Genomic DNA, 22,452 nt, shown 5'->3' with positions numbered 1-22,452 from the left:
AGTCTTTCCCTAGAATGTCGGTTCCTAGAGCGTCTTGCAGGTTTCTCCCGAAAAGGAGGCCATGCCATCACCCAACAGTTATTGTTTTTTCCTCTTCCCACCAGCTGCTGGACTTCCAGCAGTTAATGTGAACCTGGGGCAGGGGATCTATGGTGCATGTACAGAACTTGGCAGGCCCACCTACATGCTTATGAACATTTATCAGTGAGATTGATCTGCCCTGGATTCAATGCCTTTAGAAAGCAGGGGATTTTTTCCCCTTGCTTCCCCATAGCATCATAGTGTATTCATGCAAGCTTTCTGTTGCTGAAATTCTTTTTGGGAAGATCAGAGTAAAGCCTGGATGGTGGGAGAGTTGAGATTTTCTTACCCACAGGCAGTTATTTTCCCTGTCTGTCCCTGTATCCCTGCAGTAGCCATTTCCTCCCCACATAATAGGGTTGCCTGCTCCAAATTCTGGGAGATTTGGAGGCAGTCCCTGGAAGCAGGATTTGTGGAAGGGAGGGATCTTAGGAGGGATGTACTGTTGTCGAGTTTACTGTTGCTTGAAGCTGCCAATTATGTCAGTCAAATTGATCTCTGAAGACCATTCTAGAGAGCCAGTTTGGTGTAGTGGTTAGGAGTGTGGACTTCTAATCTGGCGAGCTGGGTTTGATTCTGTGCTCCCCCACATGCGGCCAGCTGGGTGACCTTGAGCTTGCCACGGCACTGATAAAACTGTTCTGACCAAGCAGTAATATCAGGGCTCTCTCAGCCTCACCCACCCCACAGGGTGTCTGTTGTGGTGAGAGGAAAGGGAAGGCGACTGTAAGTCGACTTTGGGTAGAAAAAAATGACATATAAAAACCACTTCTTCTTCTTCATAGACTGAATTCATCCTTTGTAATGAGCTTGATTGTCCCACTGATGACCTTTTAAAACTGTGATCACATCCAAATTTGTATTTGTTGCTGCACTGTGGCTTGTGTCTACAGGTCAATTTATGTTAAGGATATTGCAGAACATGTAGTGTGGATTCACATGATAGTTTTCTTTCACCACAGGATTTTTTCAATCTTGCTCTTTTGAATGGTTTTTGTGACCCTTCACCCCAATCAAGAATTCTTGCACCACAAAGAAATGCCAGATATCAACATCCCATATATACTCGCATATAAGCCAGCCCGCATATAAGCCGAGGCACTTAATTTTACCGCAAAATCTGGGCAAACTTATTGACTCACATATAAGCCGAGGGTGGGAAATTGGCTACCTCATGAGAAGGAAGGACTCCCTGGAGAAGAGCCTAATGCTGGGAGCGATTGAGGGCAAAAGAAGAAGGGGACAACAGAGAATGAGGTGGCTGGATGGAGTCACTGAAGCAGTAGGTGCAAACTTAAATGGACTCTGGGGAATGGTAGAGGACAGGAAGGCCTGGAGGATCATTGTCCATGGGGTCACGGTGGATTGGACACGAATTCGCACCAAACAGCAACAACAACTGGTAAATTTACAGGGTGGCCTAAGTGCTCCATCCATGCTCCATCATCACAGGCTTTCCCATCCAGCCTTCCTTTCAACAAATACAGAAAAGTCAAGAGGATGAATAGCTGCTGGTTTTTGTACCCAGCTTTTCACTAACCGAAGGAGTCTCAAAGCTGCTGGTTTTGTACCCCACTTTTCACTAACCAAAGGCGTCTCAAAGTGGCTTACAATTGCCTTCCCTTCCTCTCTTGATGCCAGACACCCTGAGAGAACTGTAAAACTGAAAACTGAAAGAAAGAACTGTAAAAATCAACTTTTAAAAGAAACACAACCCCAAGAAGAAAAGGCAAACAATGCTGCCCCTCAGATAAAAGAAGAAACACTAGAAGAAACAGTAAATCCCAAATCACTCTCAAAACCCACCCCACTCCACTCACAGAAACCAAAATAACAGTTCGTAAGAAGTGATTAGGAAAAGAAGGGGAAAAAATATCAGAATCCCTCAGTCAAACCATTGATGTCCTACAAGCTGCCAGAGTAAGAGTCAAGATATTTGCAGAAGGCAATGGTTAGCTAGGAGCAATTAGCTCACTTGCAAAGAGCTTAGTTTTTAAGATCTTTGCAGAAGGTAAAGGTTAACTGGGGGCAACTAGCTCACTTGCAAAGAGCTTAGGTTGCAAATGCAATGCTGTGATTGGCTGGCTGGGGGCAGGCTGTTAATCAATTACCTGCGTATAAGCTGAGGAGGTCTTTTAAGTGCTAAAAACTGTGCTGGAAAACTCTTATATCTTTAAACTTGGAACAGCCCACTAAAGCCCTCTCTTTCTGCTTGGCTGTGGACATGCCACATCATTGCCTAACGTCAAAACGTTAATGCTGAAGTTCTATATATTTCCCTTTACCTTCAAATCATTGCCAGGCATTCCTCAGACATCATTTTGGTATGTTCTCCTTTCTTTGGTTTTCCTTTTTTTTTGAGTGTTTTTGCTGAGGAGCAAGGAAGGGCTCCAAGAAGCTACTGAATCTGAAGGATAGTCTTTCCAGTACTGGAAATCTGGAAATAGAGTATGTAATAAAGTAAAAGCTACTTTTCAGTTAGTGGGCTGGCCCATCCCTTAGTCATCTGGATTAGAGCTTGTGGCCACTGGTCTTCATCCAGATGGCTATTCTTCCAGAGGGAAAGAGAACAGAATCCTTCAGAGGAAGTAGAACTTGAGTTTTCTGGCAGAATTGCAGAGATCTGGTAAAGCTGTATCTATCATCCCTCTCACTATACAAAGCTATCCCTCCCTATCTTGTCACCATGGACAAGATAGATAGACAGACAGACAGACAGACAGACAGACAGGCAGACAGCATATCTTGTTCCTAAAATCTGTCTGTCTGTCTGTCTGTCTGTCATGCTTCTACTAGTAATGGTTTGTATACAGGGGTGGCTGAAGAGCAATTGTATAAGATTTCCTGCTCATCTTGGCAATTCTGTGAGACACCAATGACAACATTCTGCATTGTCTTAGGTTTGCTTCAAATATGAATTTCCTACAACATATTATAATGGAAAAGAAATCATTGTAGTTATAAGAAAAAGTTTTAAATGGAATTCATGAAGGTCACATGAGATAGAGTGCTGTTCCTTTAAAACCGTTCCCCTGGGAACACAGTTCCTGTTCATGTAGTTCCATTTATCATGAACCAGACTAATCACCTTTTGTGTAAGACAATGTGCAGACTGTTGGATATGATAATTCAGCAAGTTTGCATGTGAACCTATTGGGAAGCTAAGAGCATTTGCATCTACTGTACAATGAAACAGATGTACATGAGAGAGAGTCACATCCCATCTGCATGCAGTTTTTGTGCTTGTTCTAAAAATCTGTTGACTATGTAGAAAATGTCATGTTTGAAAAGGCTCTTGTACATGTGATGAGAGATCTTGCAAGTCCATGTAAACAGAGCAGTACAGCTTGGCGAATAAGTATGGTGAAGCTCTCTGCAGATGTCTGAGGAAATGTTTTATGATAGCCTTTTCCTCTTAAAAAGAAGGGGAGAAGACTGGGGAAAATGTTAATATAAAATAATGCAAACACTTGTCAGAATATGAAAGCCTATTATGTCAGACTATTGGTCTATTGAGGTGAGGCCTTGGCTGTCTTTGGTCTTAAGTCAAAGTTTTTTGTATCAATTGGAGATGCTGGAGATACAAAACAAATGCTCTCCTATGAACTAACAGCCCCTTCCTTGTTCCTATCCTTGCAACTTAAGATAACAAGATTCTCTTACTCCAGCTTTCACATTCCACATGTAGGTTATGGACAGAGAGATATACAAGCAGGTTCGACACTGTTCACCTCCAACTCTGAACTTTGTCAGCAGCCTTGTCTATCAATCCAGGACTCTGAGGCTCAAGTTCCCATGATATTAGATGTAACCAGAAAGGGACACATACTGTCCCCAGCTCTCTTTTCCACAATGTCTTTCCGTTCTTCCTTTCTCTCCCTGATTCTTACCCATTCTTCCTTTTCCTTCCCCATTCCCTTCATTCTTTTCATTTCAGTCTGCAATCAAATTATATTTTGGAGAAGGACAAATGGAGAAACAAGATTCTATCACACCTGTGATGAAGGAACAAATTTGCCTCTTTGAGCAAGCTGGTAGAACTGTGCAATCCTAAGCAGAGATATACTACTATAAGCAGTCAATGGAAAGGTATACCTCCTTAGGATAGCAACATATGGCATAAATCCTCTTCAGGGAGCATATCTGGCTTAACTGCACATCATCTAGTTGAGTGCTGATTTTAACATGGCTTCCTTAGTATGATGATTAGCATAGTCAGAACAACAGAATGTGGCACCCAATCTTCAGGTGGTCCCTGGAGATCTCACCGAATTACAATTGGTCTCCTGACTACAAAGATCTGTTCCTTTGGAGAAACTGTGGGCCATTTCGCACGGCTTCAAAATAGCACAATGGTTACTAATTGGAAACGCTACTAATTTGCCATAACCCACGGCGTCGTAGACAATCTGCAACAATCCTGAAACTGACCCGCAAAAAGCGCTTCGTTGTAGCGCTTTCAGGGGAATCCAGAAAAGTGGATTCACCCTCCGGATAGCGATACACTCCTGCAACCAATCTGCAACAATAGCGCTAAAGACCTGTGCGTTACCATTGTTGCTGGTTCTTCAAAGTCCCTCCTCCTGAGCCTGTCCTCCAAACTTCCGGCGAAGCGATCGCCATTTTTTTTTCTCCGAGCGAGCGGGGATAAACGCACCAGCGAGCCTCTTTCTGTTTAGAGGCTTCCCTGGCTTCAGTCCTTCACCTTTAGTCACTAAGCACAAACCACATAAAAGACCGTTTGCTGAAATAAAGTCCCTTTATTTTTTACACATAAATTCAGCCGAAAATCGGGCCCGTGAGAGGGGGGGGGGATTTTTTTTTTATCACTCGAGGCAGCGTGCCAACGATCATACAATCAAACGACAGCTCACATTAGGCAGCTGGATGGGTCTCTCCGTTGCAACGAATCTACCTAGATTCGTTGCTATGGGTCTGTTTTTTTTTTTAAAAAACCTTTCTTAAAGGGAAAGGGGCTGTTTGGGAGCATGCTAACGGCTGCCCATTGGCTGCTTGACGGCCAGGGGCGGGACGAGCTTGGCAATAGCGCTTCCTTTCTAGCGATTTCTGCCGAGACCGGAAGCCTGTGGGAAACGCTAAAAAACGCAACTGATTCCACTACAAAGGCAGGTATGCATAACGACGAATTTCACTATTTTAAATGGCAATTTTTCATTCCGCAAACAATTTGCAACAAAGATCCCCGTGCGAAAAGGCCCTGTGGCTTCACAGTGTGGGCTCTGTGCATTATACCCACTGAGTTCCTTCCCCTTGCCAAACCCTGCTCTCTCCAGGCCCCACTCCCAAATTCCAGGAATTCTCCAAACCAGAGTTGGCAACCAGATTACTTGGCTCCTTTCCAAGAAATCTCTATATGTTCTTGCTAGTCATAACATGGTAAAAACTCAACTGCAAGCACTATAAACCTAAGAGAAAGAGTCTTAAGTGCAGCTGAGGAGCAATTATTTGCCAAGGTAGGCCATCAGGCCCCCCTCTCCTGCCACAATCCCCAGGATGGTGGCCTTTTGCCTCTAAACTTTTAATAACTGGAATTTATTGTTTGTTTGTTTCAGGAACTTCCTCTTGCCAGAGGTATTAAATCATGGGAGTTTTAGAAAAGTTGCTCATAGGAAATGGCTCACCAACAGATACTGTACTCTGTGTCCTGCCACATCCTTTCAGAGCTTTTGCTAATAACTGCTTTTGCCATGACCCATGGCCAGACATTTTTATAAGCTCTCAGCACCCCTCCTCTCCCAGACTGTTTAGTTGGCTTAGTTAGGAGGCACCCCAGTGGCCGATATTTTGTGCTTTTATGAGATGCTAAGTGAGTTCTGTTCTAGGAAGCTGTTGGGCTAATTGGTTTGAGCGTCCCTTAGGAAGTATACAAAATGGCCCCAAACGCTGCAGATTTATTATCAGACACTGCCCTCCTGTGTTAAGTTTAAAGAACATGTTAGTTCTGCACTCCATTGTTCAAGGGGTGAGCCTCCAGCAGATCTGAGACAATTGTTTACTTTCCTGATTATTATGATAACCAGGCACATTGTGCTTCGCCAGCCCTCCGCAGAAAAGGGGAGATCTGCGGGACAGTTTAGATTTGACCAATTTCCTGCTTGCAGCTTGTTTATACAGGGCGTTTGAAATCAAATGAACTGCAACCTGAAATCTTTTGAAGTCCTTCAATAAATTCCTTTTACATACAGTCATTTGTAATCACAAAGTAAAAGTGCACAACCTTTCGGAGACTTTTCCACCTATCATTTTGCTTGCAAAATTGTTCTTGTGTATAATACATGTGGAAAGTCAGGGGGGACGGGTGGGGGTCCTCTCTTGAAACTGCAGTGTCCAATTTCTTGATAATATATATTTTTTAAGTTCCTCTTCCTTGAACATCCACAACCCTTGCCCCCATCTCTTCATAAGTCAGATTCAAAGATGATAAGTATGGCTCCTGTTAAAAGTTCAATTATATTGGACTTCTGTCTTCTGTGGGGCTGCCTCCAGGAGAACATTATGATTTGCAAATACTAATCTGCTGGTAAACTCTGGCATTTTGAGTCCACTTTTAACGTTGTCCTCCATATTCTTTTTCTTCCTTAGATATCTCAAGAAGTGCAAGCCTCTCTGAAAAAGAGCTGAAGGAAGCAAAAGCCAGGAGCCAGAGAATTGCTGCCCAGTTGACAACCCCGCCAAATTCTAACTCCAAAGGCGTGCTATTGTTTCACCGACGCAAGCAGCGAGTGAACGCATTTACCTTAGAAAACACAAAGATAAGTAGAGAACAAACCACTTCAGAGGTCTGCCCCAAAGCTATTCACCACATCATCCCAAGCCATGGGAAAGAGCTCCATTTGAAGGAGACCTTAAGGGGCAACAGAGAGCTGAAAGGATTTTCCCACATCAAAGATTCTGGGCTGTGGGCACAAAAAGGCAGCATGGAAAAACACGAGGAGAGCCTGCCTGTAGAACAGTCTGCAGTGCAAGGCTCTCAAAGGAATAAAATAAATAATGAGGAAACTGTTACTGCAATGAACTCAACATTATCCTCTGAGGAGATTCCAGCAGAAGACTTTCAACAAATCCCTCTCAGCGTATACCTAAAAGAGAACACAGAGACTAATGGAGTGCATGAAGCTACCATCAATGAGCTTGAAAAGATGCCTGTTGTTGAACAAACACCAGTTATTGAACACATGAGAAACCTGCCGCCTATTGTTGATGAAGAGCTCTACCCACCCAGTACTGAGAGAGAGAACAATAGTGCCTCTCCTGTAAAGGAACCATATACAGTACAGACAGTCAAAGGAAATAATGTTCTTGATAAAGAGCCATATTCACCACTTGCTGGTAGTGAGAATAACAACAATGCCCCTGACAAGGAATTGTCTATACCAGTTACTGATAGGGAGGATAACATTGTTCTCAACAAGGCATTGAGTGAAGCACTTATTGACAAGGAGAATGAAGAGATTCTTAACAAGGAACAGGATCTGACAGTTACTGAGAATGAGAAAAATCTCCCTACCATGGACACAGAGAAATGCACTCTAATTACTGACAGGCAGCCCGAGGACACTCTGACTCATAATAATAAGCAATACTGTGAAGTACGCCTGACTTTGTCCAAACCAATGCCTGTGAAGAACCGTACAGCCAGACCCTTTGGGACTCAGTCATTAGTTACAACTCAAACACCAACGGAGAAAAGCCCTGTGGTGGAGCTGCCTCCACCACCCACCTATGCAGAAACATTTTCCAGTCCTCCTCCGGTAACTAGGGTCAGATCCCCTCCAGCCTATTCAGCTCTGTACCCTAGTGAAGAGCAGAAAGCCCCTGCTTCGCAGGCAATTAATTATGAAGAGAGCAGACCAGGACCCCCATCCAAAGACGATAGAGCACCACCTCCAACTAAATCAGGCATTCTGGACGACTCTGTCACCCACAGAGCTGCCAAAAAGTCCATGTTTACCTTTGTGGAGAAGCCAAAGTTGGCTCCAAATCCTGACCTCTTAAACTTAGTCCAGAGAGCTGATAATAGAAAAAAGCAGAGAGGAAGACCAGTTCCTGAGGATGAGCCATTTGCTCTGGGAGCAGAGGCTTCTAATTTTTTGCCTGAAAATTTGTTAGATGGCCCAGCCCAAGCTACTGCAGATAGCATCCCTGAATGGTCTTCATGTCTGAGGTCACCAAGAATAAAACCTAAACCTAAGATCAAATCCAACCAAAATCTAACAGAAGCAAGTGGAAAGGGAGCAGAATTATTTGCCAAGAGACAGACAAGGATGCAAAAGTATATCATAGAGTCCCCATCACACTCTGATATAGCAAGGTCACCTTCTCCTACTATTTCCCTCCCTCCCTCCTGGAAATATGCTTCAGAGACTCATCTGTCCCCCATGGCATTCCAACCTTTACCCAAAAGTCCAGTAAGATCTCCAAGAGCTCCCCCTCCAGTACCTTTATACAACAACAACATGACAGAGAGTGAGATTTCTAAAAAGGAGTTGGGAATTTCCAAGCAACAGCCATACCAGCTGCAATCTTCCTTGTTCATCCTTTCCCCATCCAAAGATCCAATGAGGTCTCTACCAAGGGCAGCACCACCACCAAAGCCAGTGGTTCCTGAACCCAACTATATGAGACAGGCTTCTTGCCCAACATCTCCCTTGCCACCTTCTCCTGTTTTGTATCTATCTGTCCAGTCAAGTCCAAGCAGACCATTACCTGGCCATTTTGCTCCATCTGTCGGAACTGTATTTGCCCCACAAAACATCACCACTGCAAGAGTACCAACAGATACAACTGTTGAATGTTCCTCCAGAATTTTGTCTCCGAGAGCTAAAGGGGTCTACCAAGCTCCAAGGCCTTCTTATTCCACCAAGGATGCAGGAATTGAGCCTCAGGTGTGGAAACCTTCTTTTTACTACAAGTAATGATGTTAGAAGTATATGTGTACAGTGGGTTCATCAAGTGACCAGGACTATGTTTAACTGGTGATTGATGATGTGCAAAAAAACACCCTCAAAATGAAGACAGCTTGCAGGCTATGAATTTAAATTCAACTTGCATTTATTTTAGGCATATCTCAACCTCCAGTGGGCCAGAGCACTCTTACACAAAATATACTGGGTTTAATCAAGCAGACAGGGGTTCACCGAGGCATTTTTGGAGCAATTATCTGCTTTAGAAGCTTAGTTGAGCATAATGCCTACCATTGTGAAATCAGATAGGCCTTGCTGTGCCCAGCCCTAGCAGAACCTGTGTGAATGGATCCATTGTATAGATCAATTTTCCAAAGAGAAAGATAAACCGTGTGAATGCAGTGCACAATAGAAGTATAAAAATAGTCCAAATGTTGGAGACCTAGAAGATTGCTAGCAAAAGCTTGACTGAAACAGGAGGAACATTTGGTGCCTTCTTTCTTCTCATGCCCAGAAACTTTATGGACGAATCTCTGGCTGCATCTCTGCTTTCCCTTCTGAATTTCTTCTATGTTCTGCAAGACATTTTCCTCTACTCTCTCTACATTCAGAGACTTCATCATGACATGCTTGGAACTTCTACTATCTCCTGATCCCAAAAGGCATGTGCCCTTTTCACCAACAAATGCCTTTGATTTTGGACAGCATCATCTCTAACTGTTATCTTCTTCTATTTTCACTGTGTTTCTCCTTCCTACATTTTTCTTCTTTTCTTTCATGATCTTCTCTACATAACAACACTGGAAACACAGTGCATACACACATGGCTACTTTCCAAGGGTATTTAATGCACAGCAATGATGATATAACTCCCCCATTTTGCAACAACCATGGGCCATAGAATGGTCCTCCTCCTCATAAGAACATAAGAGAAGCCATGTTAGATCAGGCCAATGGCGCATCCAGTCCAACACTCTGTATCACACAGTGGCCAAAGCCATCAGGAGGTCCACAACTCTGGAAGCCCTCCTGCTGTTGCCCCGAAGCACCAAGATACCCAGCATCACAGTCCCATATACAATGTTCCACCTATAGCTACTCATGGACCTCTGCTCCATTTGTATGAGGACATGAGAGAAGCCTCCTTGAAGAGTCTAGTGAAACTGTAGTAGTCCTTCCACTGAGACCAAGCAGACTTCTGCAGAAGTACTGCTATGCACTTATGTAAAAATAAAGTGATGCCACTGTGTCCTGCCTACACTAGTACTAAGAAAATTCACAAACTATATTTGTTAAAATGGGCAAAAACTGGACTTCCAAGCAACATTAGCACAAAGATACATGTAGCTTGGTACACAGTTTAGTGCTTAGTTCATATTAGTGAGGTTTTATATGAGTAAGGTGGTTTCAGTGATTCAATATCAGCAGCAAGGAGTGAAGGTTTTTTTAAATTCATCTTTTGCCATAAAGTTGCATCTGACTAATAGTGACCCTATATGGTTTTCAAGGCAAGAGAGGTTTGGAGGTGGTTTGCCAACGCCTGCTTCTACCTAGCTACTCTGGTAGTCCTTGGGGGTCTCCCAGCCAAATACTGACGAGAGCTGACCTTGCTTAGCTTCCAAGATCTGACAAAATCAGGTGCACTTATTCTTTAGCAGGAGAGACATTTTGAACATTAGTCAATATGAACAGATTTCAGGGGTGAACAAAATATGATCTCGTGACTCACTATTTCCTGAGCAAACTGTCATTTTTTTGTTTGTTTCAACCAGTGGTTTCTGGTCCTTATGTTTGCGAAGAATGAAAACAACTCTAGAACATGCCCTAAAAAGACTAAGAAACAAGGAGAATAAAATCAACCTCAAATTTCAATATTTTATATATCAGAGTTTTACTGCAGACTCTTTCTCATGAATTTTCTTTGAGGACTGGATATTTAGAGCTGATACTATCATTAGTAAAGAGACCCAGGTTCAGCCTTTTTGAAGTCTAAATGTAAAGGATCCTTGTCAAGCAAAGTGGGGTATAATGCCACAGAGTCCACCTTCCAAAGTGGTCTTTTCCTCCAGTTGTAATAGCGGGATATCTCTAGCCATTACCTGAAGGTTGCCAAACCCTATTGTAAATGGGAATTATCCCTGTTTTAAAGATTGTGGAATTTCAGTTTCAGGAATCCCCCCCCACCCTTGCTAGGTTGCCTGTATAATCCTTCCACAAATACATCAGTGAAAAGCTGGAGAAGACACAGCCTTGGCTCCTAAATTGCCACCCTATCAGCAGTGCAGCACTGAGGCTCCCCTGACCCACAAGAACACATTTTTGTGGTGTGAAGCACTGGAGGCAAGGGGCTGGCCTTTTTCCGTATTGGGATGCAAATTATCACACCCAGGCAGGGTCATCCACAAAGCAATGAAAAATCATGAATGTATGCTGTTTCCTACATGACTCAAATTGCTCAGCCATGCCAATGTAGAAACTGCAGTTGTTGCCAACAGTGTGTGCATTAATTCTTACATGTTCTGTCCGACCTTTACATTTGGCAAAAAGGTGTGTCGAGTGTGCATTTAAGTCTTGCAGGTTCAAACATCCACCAAGAGCAAACACTCATTGCTGTGTAGGCTACCTAGCTGTACCAGGTAATTGCTATTCATGTCACCCATGGAGAAGCCTGCGTGGACACAGGAGAAAGGTCTGCAACTCTAGCTGATTTATAGGGCAAGTGCCAGGGGAAAATGTTACTTAGAGATCAGATAGTTAAAGAGGAAAATTATAGGACAAGTGCTGAGGGATAGCTGAGTATTTCTAGAGCAAAGGTTTCTTTAATGAAGCTCGATGTCTCCATTCTTGCCCACATGCCCCCTGCATGCCTGTGCATCCTTCCCATCCATAAGCTCTTTCCCCACCTGCAGGCACAAGCGCCCTCACTAGTGGGTGCAGCTAGGACTGCCAAGGCCCCCAGTAATGCTGATGCCCTGTGTCCCACCCACATGCCCTTCTTCAGCAGTGTCAGGCTGCACATGCAGCCAGGAGCACAGGTGACAAAGCACTCACAAGCAGGCTGTGGTAGGGGGTGAGTGCAGGCACCAGAGGAGATGCCTGAGTCAAGAGGCAGCAGCAGCAGGCCCTGTAGGAATCCATGGGCCCTGGCAGCTCCCTCATCTCAGGGCACTGCTGCTGCTGCTGGCCCTGCCTGAAGGAATGGCTGTGTCATATTCCCAGAGGCTACAAGCTTATGCTGCAGTCTTTGGATAGACTAGAGACATTTGGGGGCTTTTCGCACCGGGATCTTTGTAGCAAATTGGTTGCTGAATGAAAAATCGCCATTTAAAATAGTGGAATTCATCGTTATGCATACCTGCCTTTGTAGTGGAATCCAGTTGCGTTTTGTAGCGTTTCCCACAGGCTTCCGGTCTCGGCAAAAATCGCTAGAAAGGAAGCGCTCTTGCCAAGCTCGTCCCGCCCCTGGCCGTCAAGCAGCCAATGGGCAGCCGTTAGCATGCTCCCAAACAGCCCCTTTCCCTTTTAGAAAGTTTTTTTTTAAAAAAACCAGACCCATTGCAACGAATCTGTGTTGATTCGTTGCAACGGAGAGACCCATCCAGCTGCCTGGTGTGTTTGAGCTGTGATTTATTCGTTGCCATGCTCCCTCCGAGTGAAAAAAAAAATCCCCCCCTCCCCCCCCCTTTCACGGGCCCGATTTTCGGCTGAAAATCCAATGGGCAGCCTTTAGCATGCTTCCAAACAGCCCCTTTCCCTTTAAGAAAGTTTTTTAAAAAAAAAAACCAGACCCATTGCAACGAATCTGTGTTGATTCGTTGCAACGGAGAGACCCATCCAGCTGCCTGGTGTGTTTGAGCTGTCATTTATTCGTTGCCACGCTCCCTCCGAGTGAAACCCCCCCCCTCTCACGGGCCCGATTTTCGGCTGAATGAATGTGTAACAAATAAAGGGAAAATACATCAGCAAACGGGCTTCTCTTGTTTGTGCTTAGTGACTGAAGGGGAGGGACTGAAGCCGGGGAAGCCTCTAAACAGAGGCTCGCTGGTGCGTTTATCCCCGCTCGCTCGGAGAAAAAAAAATGGCGATCGCTTCGCCGGAAGATCAGAGGAGAGAACCAGGGGGAGGGACTTTGTAGAAACCGCAACAATGTTAACGCACAGGTCTTTTTCGCTAGTGTTGCAGATTGGTTGCAGGAGTGTATCGCTTTCCGGAGGGTGAATCCACTTTTGGGGATTTCCCTGAAAGCGCTACAAGGAAGCGCTTTTTGCAGATCGTTTTCAGGTGTGTGGCAGATTGTCAACGACGTTGTGCATAACGGCAAATCAGTAGCGTTTTCAATTGGCAACCATTGTGCGATTTTGAAGGCGTGCGAAAAGCCCCTTGGTGTTCATTGGAGTTACAGCAACACCCCTCTGCTTCCATTCACTTCAGAAATCCTTGTTTGAATCCATACCCACGCAGATGGCCATCTATTGTAACTATTATAAAAATAAAACAATGTACTTTACTGAGAAGTGATGTTAGTCTTATGAGGGACCAATAAGGACGTCTTTCTAGTGTGCTTTCATCCTCCAGAAAGGAAAACAGTTACCGTAGAAAGTGTCATCTGGCAGCATGAAGGGAACCGAGCAGAGTTCAATTTATTCACAGATGAAGGAAACTACAGTTCATGGTCTCAGGCTACAGTGGCCTCTAAATGTTAAAAAACTGTTCAATTTCTGTGTGACTGACAATTGGCTTCAATACCATGTTGAGAAGAGGGGTTCTAAGAGGACACACTTTCTGAGGGAGCAGTTTCTCTGACCTTTCTCTCTTAAATGTCAGTCCTGCTGACTACAGCTGCTGCCAACTCCTCTCAGTCCTTGGTAGAGAACGCCTCCCCCTCTCCAAGCTATACTCTTTCCAACTTGCTGAGAAGCTAAGACATGTGTGACTGCTTAATTTTTGCTACAAAAAGAATCTGGCTAAGCTGCAAAGCTAGGCTGGATTCCAGCAACATAAATTTGGATGAGTTTTCAGTCTCTTCCTGAGGAAGGGCTAGGCCAATTACTGAAACATGCCTTTTAGAATTAAAGGCCATTGATGGGAACACCCAAAGAACCGAAGCACAAGGAAGCATTAGTCAGCCAAGTGTATACTTTTCAGCAGTTGGGCTTAAAACATAATAGAAATGTTGAGGGTGAGATTTCAGTTGCTTGAGTTAAGACAGAGTGCCAGAAGTAATTTTCTGTTCCATTGTTGCCAAGCTAACACACTTGCTTACTAAGGAGTGTTTATCTGCTACATTTTCCACATCATTTCATTAGCAACACATACTACTCTCAGAGTACACTATAGACTTGTTTCTCAAAATCAGTCAAAAAGTGTTTGAGTACCATTTTCAACCTTTGCTCAATACTCTCACAATCACAATGGATGGATGGATGGATGGATAGTCCCTCCTACTTTTTAATGAAAATATGAGAAAATTTGTATTCCAATATTGTTGAGGGTGAGTACACAAACTCAACATGGTTTTTAAAGTTCTTAACAAATGTACTACAAACTGGTAGAACATTACTATAAATAAAGGAGGATGCCTTACTAACATTCACCAGGTTATCAAAAATAAATGTCCCTGAGGTCTCCTGGGGGGAAGTTGTACAATGCCAAGTCACAGCTTTCGGTGGAAAAAAGCACAACGAAGCCTAGATATTATCATTCAGCACGTCTGTCAACTTGGTCATCACTGTATGGGACAATTATGGAGCCAATTGTGGTGGTGGCAGCAGAGCCTATATTGGCAAGAGATTCACTGCTTACTAGATAGTGCTAGATCAGCTGATAGCCAGCTGGGTGTTGTGGTTAAGAGTGGCAGTTTCTAGCCTGGAGAGCCAGATTTGATTCCCTGCTCCTCCACATGCAGCCAGCTGGGTGACCTTGGGCCAGTCATAGTTCTCTCAGAGCTCTCTCAGCCTCACCTATGTCACAGGGTGTCTGTTGTGGGGAGAGGAAGGGAAAGGTGATTATAAACCGGTGCCTTGATATTCCTTTGAGTGGTAAAAAGTGGGGAAACAAAAAAACAGCTCTTCTACTACTACTACTACTACTACTACTACTACTACTACTACTACTACTACTGCAAATATCATTGTTTTTGTCATCTGGGAGAAAGAAGAGTCTGATGCTAAGAGGAAAGGAGGAAGTACTGAAGCAAGTTGGGATGGAAGGAAAGACACTGGAAAGGAGAGAGGGGAAGGGAGGAGCAGAGGACAGAATGTGAGGAATTGCAGTGGCAGGAAAGAGGAAATGGGGGGTCAGGATGTGCAGCACATTAGGTGAAATAAGGAAAGATAAGGCATAGGAACAATGTCGGAATGGGAGGAACAATATTTAGGCTCCTTCCCAAAATGTTTGCTTCAACCCCAATTGGCTGGCATCTTCAGTAGTCCTGCCTATTCAAATATAACACATTCCTAGGCAAGTAATAAATGCATTACGTATAGAGCTATATGTGGTAGGTAGGTATGGTTGCCAATTCCTTATGTGGATATGCCTGGGTAATTTGGTGGTTCATATCTGCATTAATTTGTTAGGGAGAGTATGAATTTTCCTTTCTTTACTGCTACATCATAGTAACAGATGGTAGAGAGGGCCTTCTCCACAGAAAATAGGCTATTGGAAGCAAAATTCATGTGAATGTTCTCTGCAATAGCTTCTACTAGTTTGGGGCAGGATACAGAACCTGAACTAAAAGTTTGTAATCCTTGGCACAAAAGTATCAGTAAGCCACTTATTGACTTGTCTCAGTGTTTCCATCAGTGATAGGTAGCTGGCAGGAATGGGAAAATACACAGAACAAAAGAAAGGGATTTACATGTAGCTGGGTAGGAGGTTCTGGTTATGTCACCCACCTTCACCAATAAGTCAGGTTTCAGTATAGGAAGGAAGGAAGGAGATACTTAACTGGGAGGGGTTGCAAACACAAGAGAAGACAGAATCAGAATACAGGATGACCTTGATAGGCTCAAGAACTGGTCTAAACTGAATAAAATGAAATTCAATAGGGACAAATGTAAAGTTCTGCATTTAGGTAGGAAAAACCATCTACACCACTATAGGATGGGGGAGACTTGTCTTGGCAGTAGTATGTGTGAAAAGGATCTAGGAGTCTTAGTAGACCACACATTGAATATGAGTCAACAATGTGGAGCCAATTGTGGTGACTTTAAAGGCAAATGGTGTTTTGGGCTGTATCAAACAGAGTATTGTGTCCAGATCACGGGAGGTCATGGTACTGCTTTACTCTGCTCTGGTTCAGCCTCACTTGGAGTACTGTGCTCAGTTTTGGGCACCCCAGTTGAAGAGGGATGTAGACAAACGAGTGTGTCCAGAGGAGGGCAACAAGATGGTGAGGGGTTTGGAGACCAAGACGTATGAGGAAAAGTTGGGGGAACTTGGTCTGTTTAGCCTGGAGAGGAGACAACTTAGAGGGGATCTGATAACCATCTTCAAGTATTTAAAAGGCTGCCATATAGAGGATGGAGCAGAGCTGTTCTCTCTTGCCCTTGAGGGACAGACCAGAAACAATGGGATGAAATTAAATCAAAATAAATCTTAAACATCCGGAAGACGTTCCTGACAGTTAGAGCCGTTTCTCAGTGGAACAGGCTTCCTCAGGAGCTTGTGGGTTCTCCATCTTTGGAAATTTTTAAACAGAGGCTGGATAGCCATCTGATGGAGAAGCTGATTCTGTGATTCTATGAAGGGAAATAAAGAGGAAGGAAGGAAGGAAGGAAGGAAGGAAGGAAGGAAGGAAGGAAGGAAGGAAGGAAGGAAGGAAGGAAGGAAGGAAGGAAGGAAGGAAGGAAGGAAGGAAGGAAGTCCAAGGAAAATCTATTTCCCTTTCCAACCTATATTATATTTCATGCTATTGTCATATATTTCATGCCATTTGAAATTAATTTTCAAATAAAATTTAAATTGTATGGTGGTCAGCATGCTAGAATTCTCAAAACTTTTCAGCCCAGTCTTTGAGTCTAACTTGAAGAATCCTCTCTACCCTTCTACTATCCAGGGTTGATCATCGACTAGGCTCTCCCTTCCAGAAAGAGGCCTACTGAATACACTCTAGTTCCAGAAGAACTGTAAAAAAAACTGTTGCAGAAGAACTGTAAAAAAACTGTAAAAAAAAAAAAAGCTGCAGTTGATCCAGAACTTCAGTCAACTGCTGTTACAAACAATCTTTAACTGTTATTAATTGAATTAATGAACTGTTTTAATCGTCTGTGTGAATGAAATGCTGTACACTGCCCTGAGCCGGTTCACTGGTAGGGCAGTATAGAAATTAAATAAATAAATAAATAAATAGGGTAGGAATGTTTTAATAGCTAAAACTATGTAGGAAAGGAAGGATTAAACTCTTCCTCGTGGCCCCAATCAAAACAGAGAATCTGTGCAGCTGCTGTTGGCCTTTTTTAAAAATGTAGAAACAACTCACTGTGGAACTCACCACCATGTAGCTGTGAGTTCATGGCTGACTCATACATTGCTATCTGAAGCAGAGTTATATCCTTCTAAAAGCACTGACTTCAAAAGATTGTAAAGTATGTAACTCTGCTCAGCATGGCACTGTATTTCTATAAAACAGCTCCTGAGTGGTGTCTTGTTTCTCTCTTCCCTCCCCACCCCCCACATACATCGTAATGTGCTGTCATCAGGCTCCATGGGATGCTCATACGCCATTCATAAAGTTTTCAGAACAGCACTGAATGTCCTTTGTGCTGGGGAGGGAAAAATCTCTACCTGACATGTCAAGACTACTTGAACAACTGTGCTGCAGGACATTACACCAATGAAACAATATCTAATTGGCAGCCTCTCTATATTATCAGCCACTTGCCAAATGGGTAGAGTCTCAACACCACCAGCAATTGCTGTCAGTTGTATGGATACAAATCCAATTGATCCAAATGGGGAACCCTCGCAACACATTATACCCCTTCTGTGAAGGAATGATTTCACTGAAATTACTTGAGTTAATCTCCATATATCATATATAGCATCTTACCCTTCTCACAAATATGTGGAATAGACAACTTCATAAGGTGAAAAAGACATCTTATTTGGCGTTTGCAGACATAAGTCAGGGATGTGTTTTGCCCCTTAGATCTTGAGCTCTGAATGGGATAGGGGCCAAGGATTCCAGGCTGAGCTAGGCAATTAGCAGTAGGTCGGTTGCAGGAATTGAGGGGGGGGGAGTCCACCGGCATGACCTGGAAATGACAGGGTAGCTCGAGGAATTGCTGGAAACTCTATGGTTTTCCCCAAAAGTGACATCACAGGTGATGCTGCAGGGTTTTGTTTGATTGGCTCTTGTAACTCGCTCTGTGCTGGCCTGCCCTTGTCTCTGACCCGGAGATTCCAGCTGGTGCAGAATGCAGCTGCTAGGCTCCTCACAGGAACACCATGGAAAGCCCATATCCAGCCTATGCTGAGGCAGCTGCATTGGTTGCCAGTTGAGGCCCTGATCAGGTTCAAGGTTTTGGTATTAACCTTTAAGGCCATACACAGTCTGGGACCCACATATCTGTGAGACTGCCTGTCACCCTATGTTCCCCACAGGGCCTTGCACTCTGAGGGTTCCAACTTATTTGTAATACCTGGCCCCAAGGAGGCTCACCTGACCTCGACTAGGGCCAGGGCCTTTTCGGTCCTGGCCCTTACCTGGTGGAATGAGTTCCCGGATGAGCTATGGGCCCTGCGGGAGCTTTCAACCTTCTGCAGGGCCTGCAAAACGGAGCTCTTCCACCAGGTTTGTGGTTGAGGCCAGGGCAAAGAGAAGATCTATGCCCACCCCGAAGGAGGAGTATCCTACCACGTGTCACCTGTGGTGTTCAGCTGTTCCCTGACTCCCAGTGGGGGGTAGGTGGTGGGTTGGTTGCCGCCGTCTTCTGATAGTTTGTATTTTAATTATTGGTTTTAGGGGATTGTACTGTTTTTACCTTGTAACCCGCCACAAGCTGCTTGCCAAGAGTGGCGGGTAATAAATCCTAATAATAATAATAATAATAATAATAAATTCCCCACAACCACTTGGAATGGAACCTGGGGTGGGGGATTCCTCACTCCAACTGGAGGCTTGGCCGCCCTAATCAGCGTGGACTGGCCATATAATTTACAGAGAAAGTTCCCCCTGTCCTAGAAAACCCCTGGTAGAGAGGAACAAGCACAATCTCTTTCAGTGTGTGTTCTATGGGGCTAATTTAAGAACAGAACATGCAATTCAATGAACAGAATTTGCTTTCAATAGAGGCCCAGGTCACACGTGTAGCCTACATGGCATTTTACCATCTTCACCAGATGAGGCTACTAGCACCTTACCTGCCCTCAGACTGTCTGTCTACAGTGATCCATAGAATCCGAGTCCAGTAGCACCTTTAAGACCAACAAAGATTTATTCAGGGCATGAGCTTTCGAGTGCAAGGAGTCTTCATCAAACTAAGACCTTCTTACATGACCAATATAGCAAAAATTAATTCTGTTACATTAGTAAACTGTGTCACACATCCAAATACAGCCAATGATAATTCTTTGCCAAAACAGCCAAACAATCCCGTTGAAATTCAGTTGTTATTCGCACAAACATCTTTTCCCTCTTAATAAACCAGTAAGGGGTGTTGGGGTGGGCTCAGTCCGTGATGGGGAGGGGCAACAATTGGTCCCATGGCCCTGGACTGACAAGCGGAGGGGCCAATCGGAAGGCACGAAGCACCTTCCAATTGGCCCCTTACCAGGACAGACCAAAACTCCATCCACCCAGGGGCAATCTGGAAAAATGGCTGCCAGTCTGCTCCTGACCATCAAAGGGAGATGAGGTCAGTAGGGCTGCCAAGGGGGGTGAGAACAGAGGCTTGGACAGGCTGCGCCAGCCCTTTTCACCCCAAGGCTGTCCTAACTGTCATGTCCAACTGTAAATTGCCTCAGAACCCTGACAGAGCTGGCAGGAGGCTTCAGAGTGCTCCCCCTCCCCCTCCCTTCAGGCCTGCTGCGAAGGAGCCTCTGACAGACCCTGACTGAGGGGAGGGAGGAGTTTCCAAGAGCAATGCAGGGGAGCCTGAGGGCCTTCCTTTTGGGGGGGGGGGACTTTCCCCTTCTGCCAAACAGTTGCCTGACAGGGAGGCCACAGAAAAGCCCCTTCTCACTTAAAATACTGCTCTGGCTGGGGGTTAGACACAGCCAAGCCATGTGTCTTTCTTCTTTGCAACTCTCTGCAGATTTGAGGCCACTGCACAGCGCTATTCTGCAGAGGAAGCTGGCTCTTTTGTCTCCTGTTTCATCTGCACAACAACCCTGTGCAGTAGGCCTCAAGTCTTTCAATTCAACAACAACAACCTGTGTGGGAGGCCTTAAATGTTTCTTCTCTACCACAACCCTCTCCAAATTTAATAAAGATAAGTGTAAAGTTCTGCATCTGGGTCAGAAAAATGAAAAGCATGCCTACTGGATGGGGGATACGCTTCTAGGTAACACTGTGTGTGAACGAGACCTTGGGGTACTTGTGGATCGTAAACTAAACATGAGCAGGCAGTGTGATGCAGCGGTAGAAAAGGCAAATGCCATTTTGGGCTGTATCAACAGAGGCATCACATCAAAATCACAAGATGTCATAGTCCCATTGTATACGGCACTGGTCTGACCACACCTGGAGTACTGTGTGCAGTTCTGGAGGCCTCACTTCAAGAAGGACATCGATAAAATTGAAAGGGTACAGAGGAGAGCGACGAAGATAATCTGGGGCCAAGGGACCAAGCCCTATGAAGATAGGTTGAGGGACTTGGGAATGTTCAGCCTGGAGAAAAGGAGGTTGAGAGGGGACATGATAGCCCTCTTTAAGTATTTGAAAGGTTGTCACTTGGAGGAGGGCAGGATGCTGTTTCTGCTGGCTGCAGAGGAAAGGACACGCAGTAATGGGTTTAAACTTCAAGTACAACGATATAGGCTAGATATCAGGAAAAAGTTTTTCACAGTCAGAGTAGTTCAGCAGTGGAATAGGCTGCCTAAGGAGGTGGTGAGCGCCCCCCACTGGAAGTCTTCAAGCAAAGGTTGGATACACACTTTTCTTGGATGCTTTAGGATGCTTAGGGCTAATCCTGCCTTGAGCAGGGGGTTGGACTAGATGGCCTGTATGGCCCCTTCCAACTCTATGATTCTATGATTCTATGATTCAAATTAGCCCTTTCTTCCTGGGAAGCTGATCTTTATACTCTACGGGTGAGCTGTAATTCCAGGAGCACTCTAGGCTCCACCTGGAAGTTAGCTACCCCTGGGTTGGAAATATTCCTGGAGGTTTGGAGGTGGGACTTCAAAATCGTACAATGCCTCAGAGTCCAGCCTTCAAAGGAGCCATTTTTGCCTGCAGTTGGGAGGGAGTTGTGCAGGTGTGTCCCTCCTAGGCTATGGGCTATGGCCAGCCCCTACGAGCAACTGTTTGTATTCTGGGGCGCAGACAGGCAGACCAGCATCAGTCCTATGAGTCTGGAAAGTGCAGGAAGATCTAAATAAATACTTACAGCCTGAAACTGTAAATAGTGAGAGGGAGAAGAAGGGAAGATGATTGGAAAATGCTTTGAGACACCTTAGGCCTGCTGGGTCACTGCAGCCCATTCCCAGTTCTCTCAGACCTCTCACAGCCCCACATACCTCACAGGTTGACTATTGTGGGGGGACTAATGGAAAATGTGTTTGTAAACTGCTTTGAGACTCCTTTGGGTAGTAAACCACAGGGTAAAAAATCCGTTCTTCTAAGAAGCAACCATGAAAGAAGCATGTGGGCACATAACATTTTATCAACAGTGAAAAAAATGGAGAAGAAGAAACAGGGTGGACACCTGTGTACTGTGACTACCCCATGTGTATTAGGGCAGAGGGGCATTTTGGTGTCTGTGGCCTAATTTACACAAGAAGGGCAATGACGCAGAACTAGGGGGAATTGGTTGCCATGTAATCTTCCCCTAAGAAGAGTCTCCAGTCTGATTTTCCCTTCACATATCTGAAGACATGGCTCTGGAAAGCTCATCTGTAACCACTATGCCACAATTCCCAAAACTCAGTCCTCTCCCACACTCAACAAACATTCCACACCACAGGTTCTTGACACCCCTATCTCCACACCCATGCCCTCATTTGCCACCATGCCACCACAACCTCCCACACAACACACACATTCAACCCCATGCCCTTACAGACTGAACAACTCCTCCCCTTTTCCCACTGCCAAGCTCTAGCACCCGTTGTATTCTTGGATACAACGGGCTTTGCCCCTAGTGGGAGAAATAAAACTGTCTGTGAAAGTGACCAAAGACCATCATATCACCACACGTTGCCCGCCCCATCCGCTCCCACACCAGTGTGAAACATTCTTACAAGGCAATTGTCGGCAACTATCTTATCCCAAGGCCAGGGAGTA

The 22,452-nt window shown here is 44.6% G+C and overlaps 1 protein-coding gene across 7 annotated transcripts in view; it reads left to right on the top strand.

The window, feature by feature from the left end:
* The window catches only part of SYNPO (synaptopodin), a 151,554-nt gene that overhangs the window by 115,776 nt on the left and 13,326 nt on the right, over positions 1-22,452 (top strand). For all 7 annotated transcript variants that reach the window (XM_077326564.1, XM_077326565.1, XM_077326567.1 and 4 more), the window contains one exon: positions 6,685-8,987. In XM_077326564.1, the coding sequence (XP_077182679.1) occupies positions 6,685-8,987 (2,303 nt within the window). The remainder of the gene's footprint in view (positions 1-6,684; positions 8,988-22,452) is intronic.

Source organism: Paroedura picta, chromosome 3 (genome assembly GCF_049243985.1).
Source record: "Paroedura picta isolate Pp20150507F chromosome 3, Ppicta_v3.0, whole genome shotgun sequence".
Lineage (NCBI taxonomy): Eukaryota > Metazoa > Chordata > Lepidosauria > Squamata > Gekkonidae > Paroedura > Paroedura picta.
The sequence above is the reverse complement of the archived record's forward strand: the minus strand, read 5'-3'. Positions and strand labels throughout refer to the sequence as shown.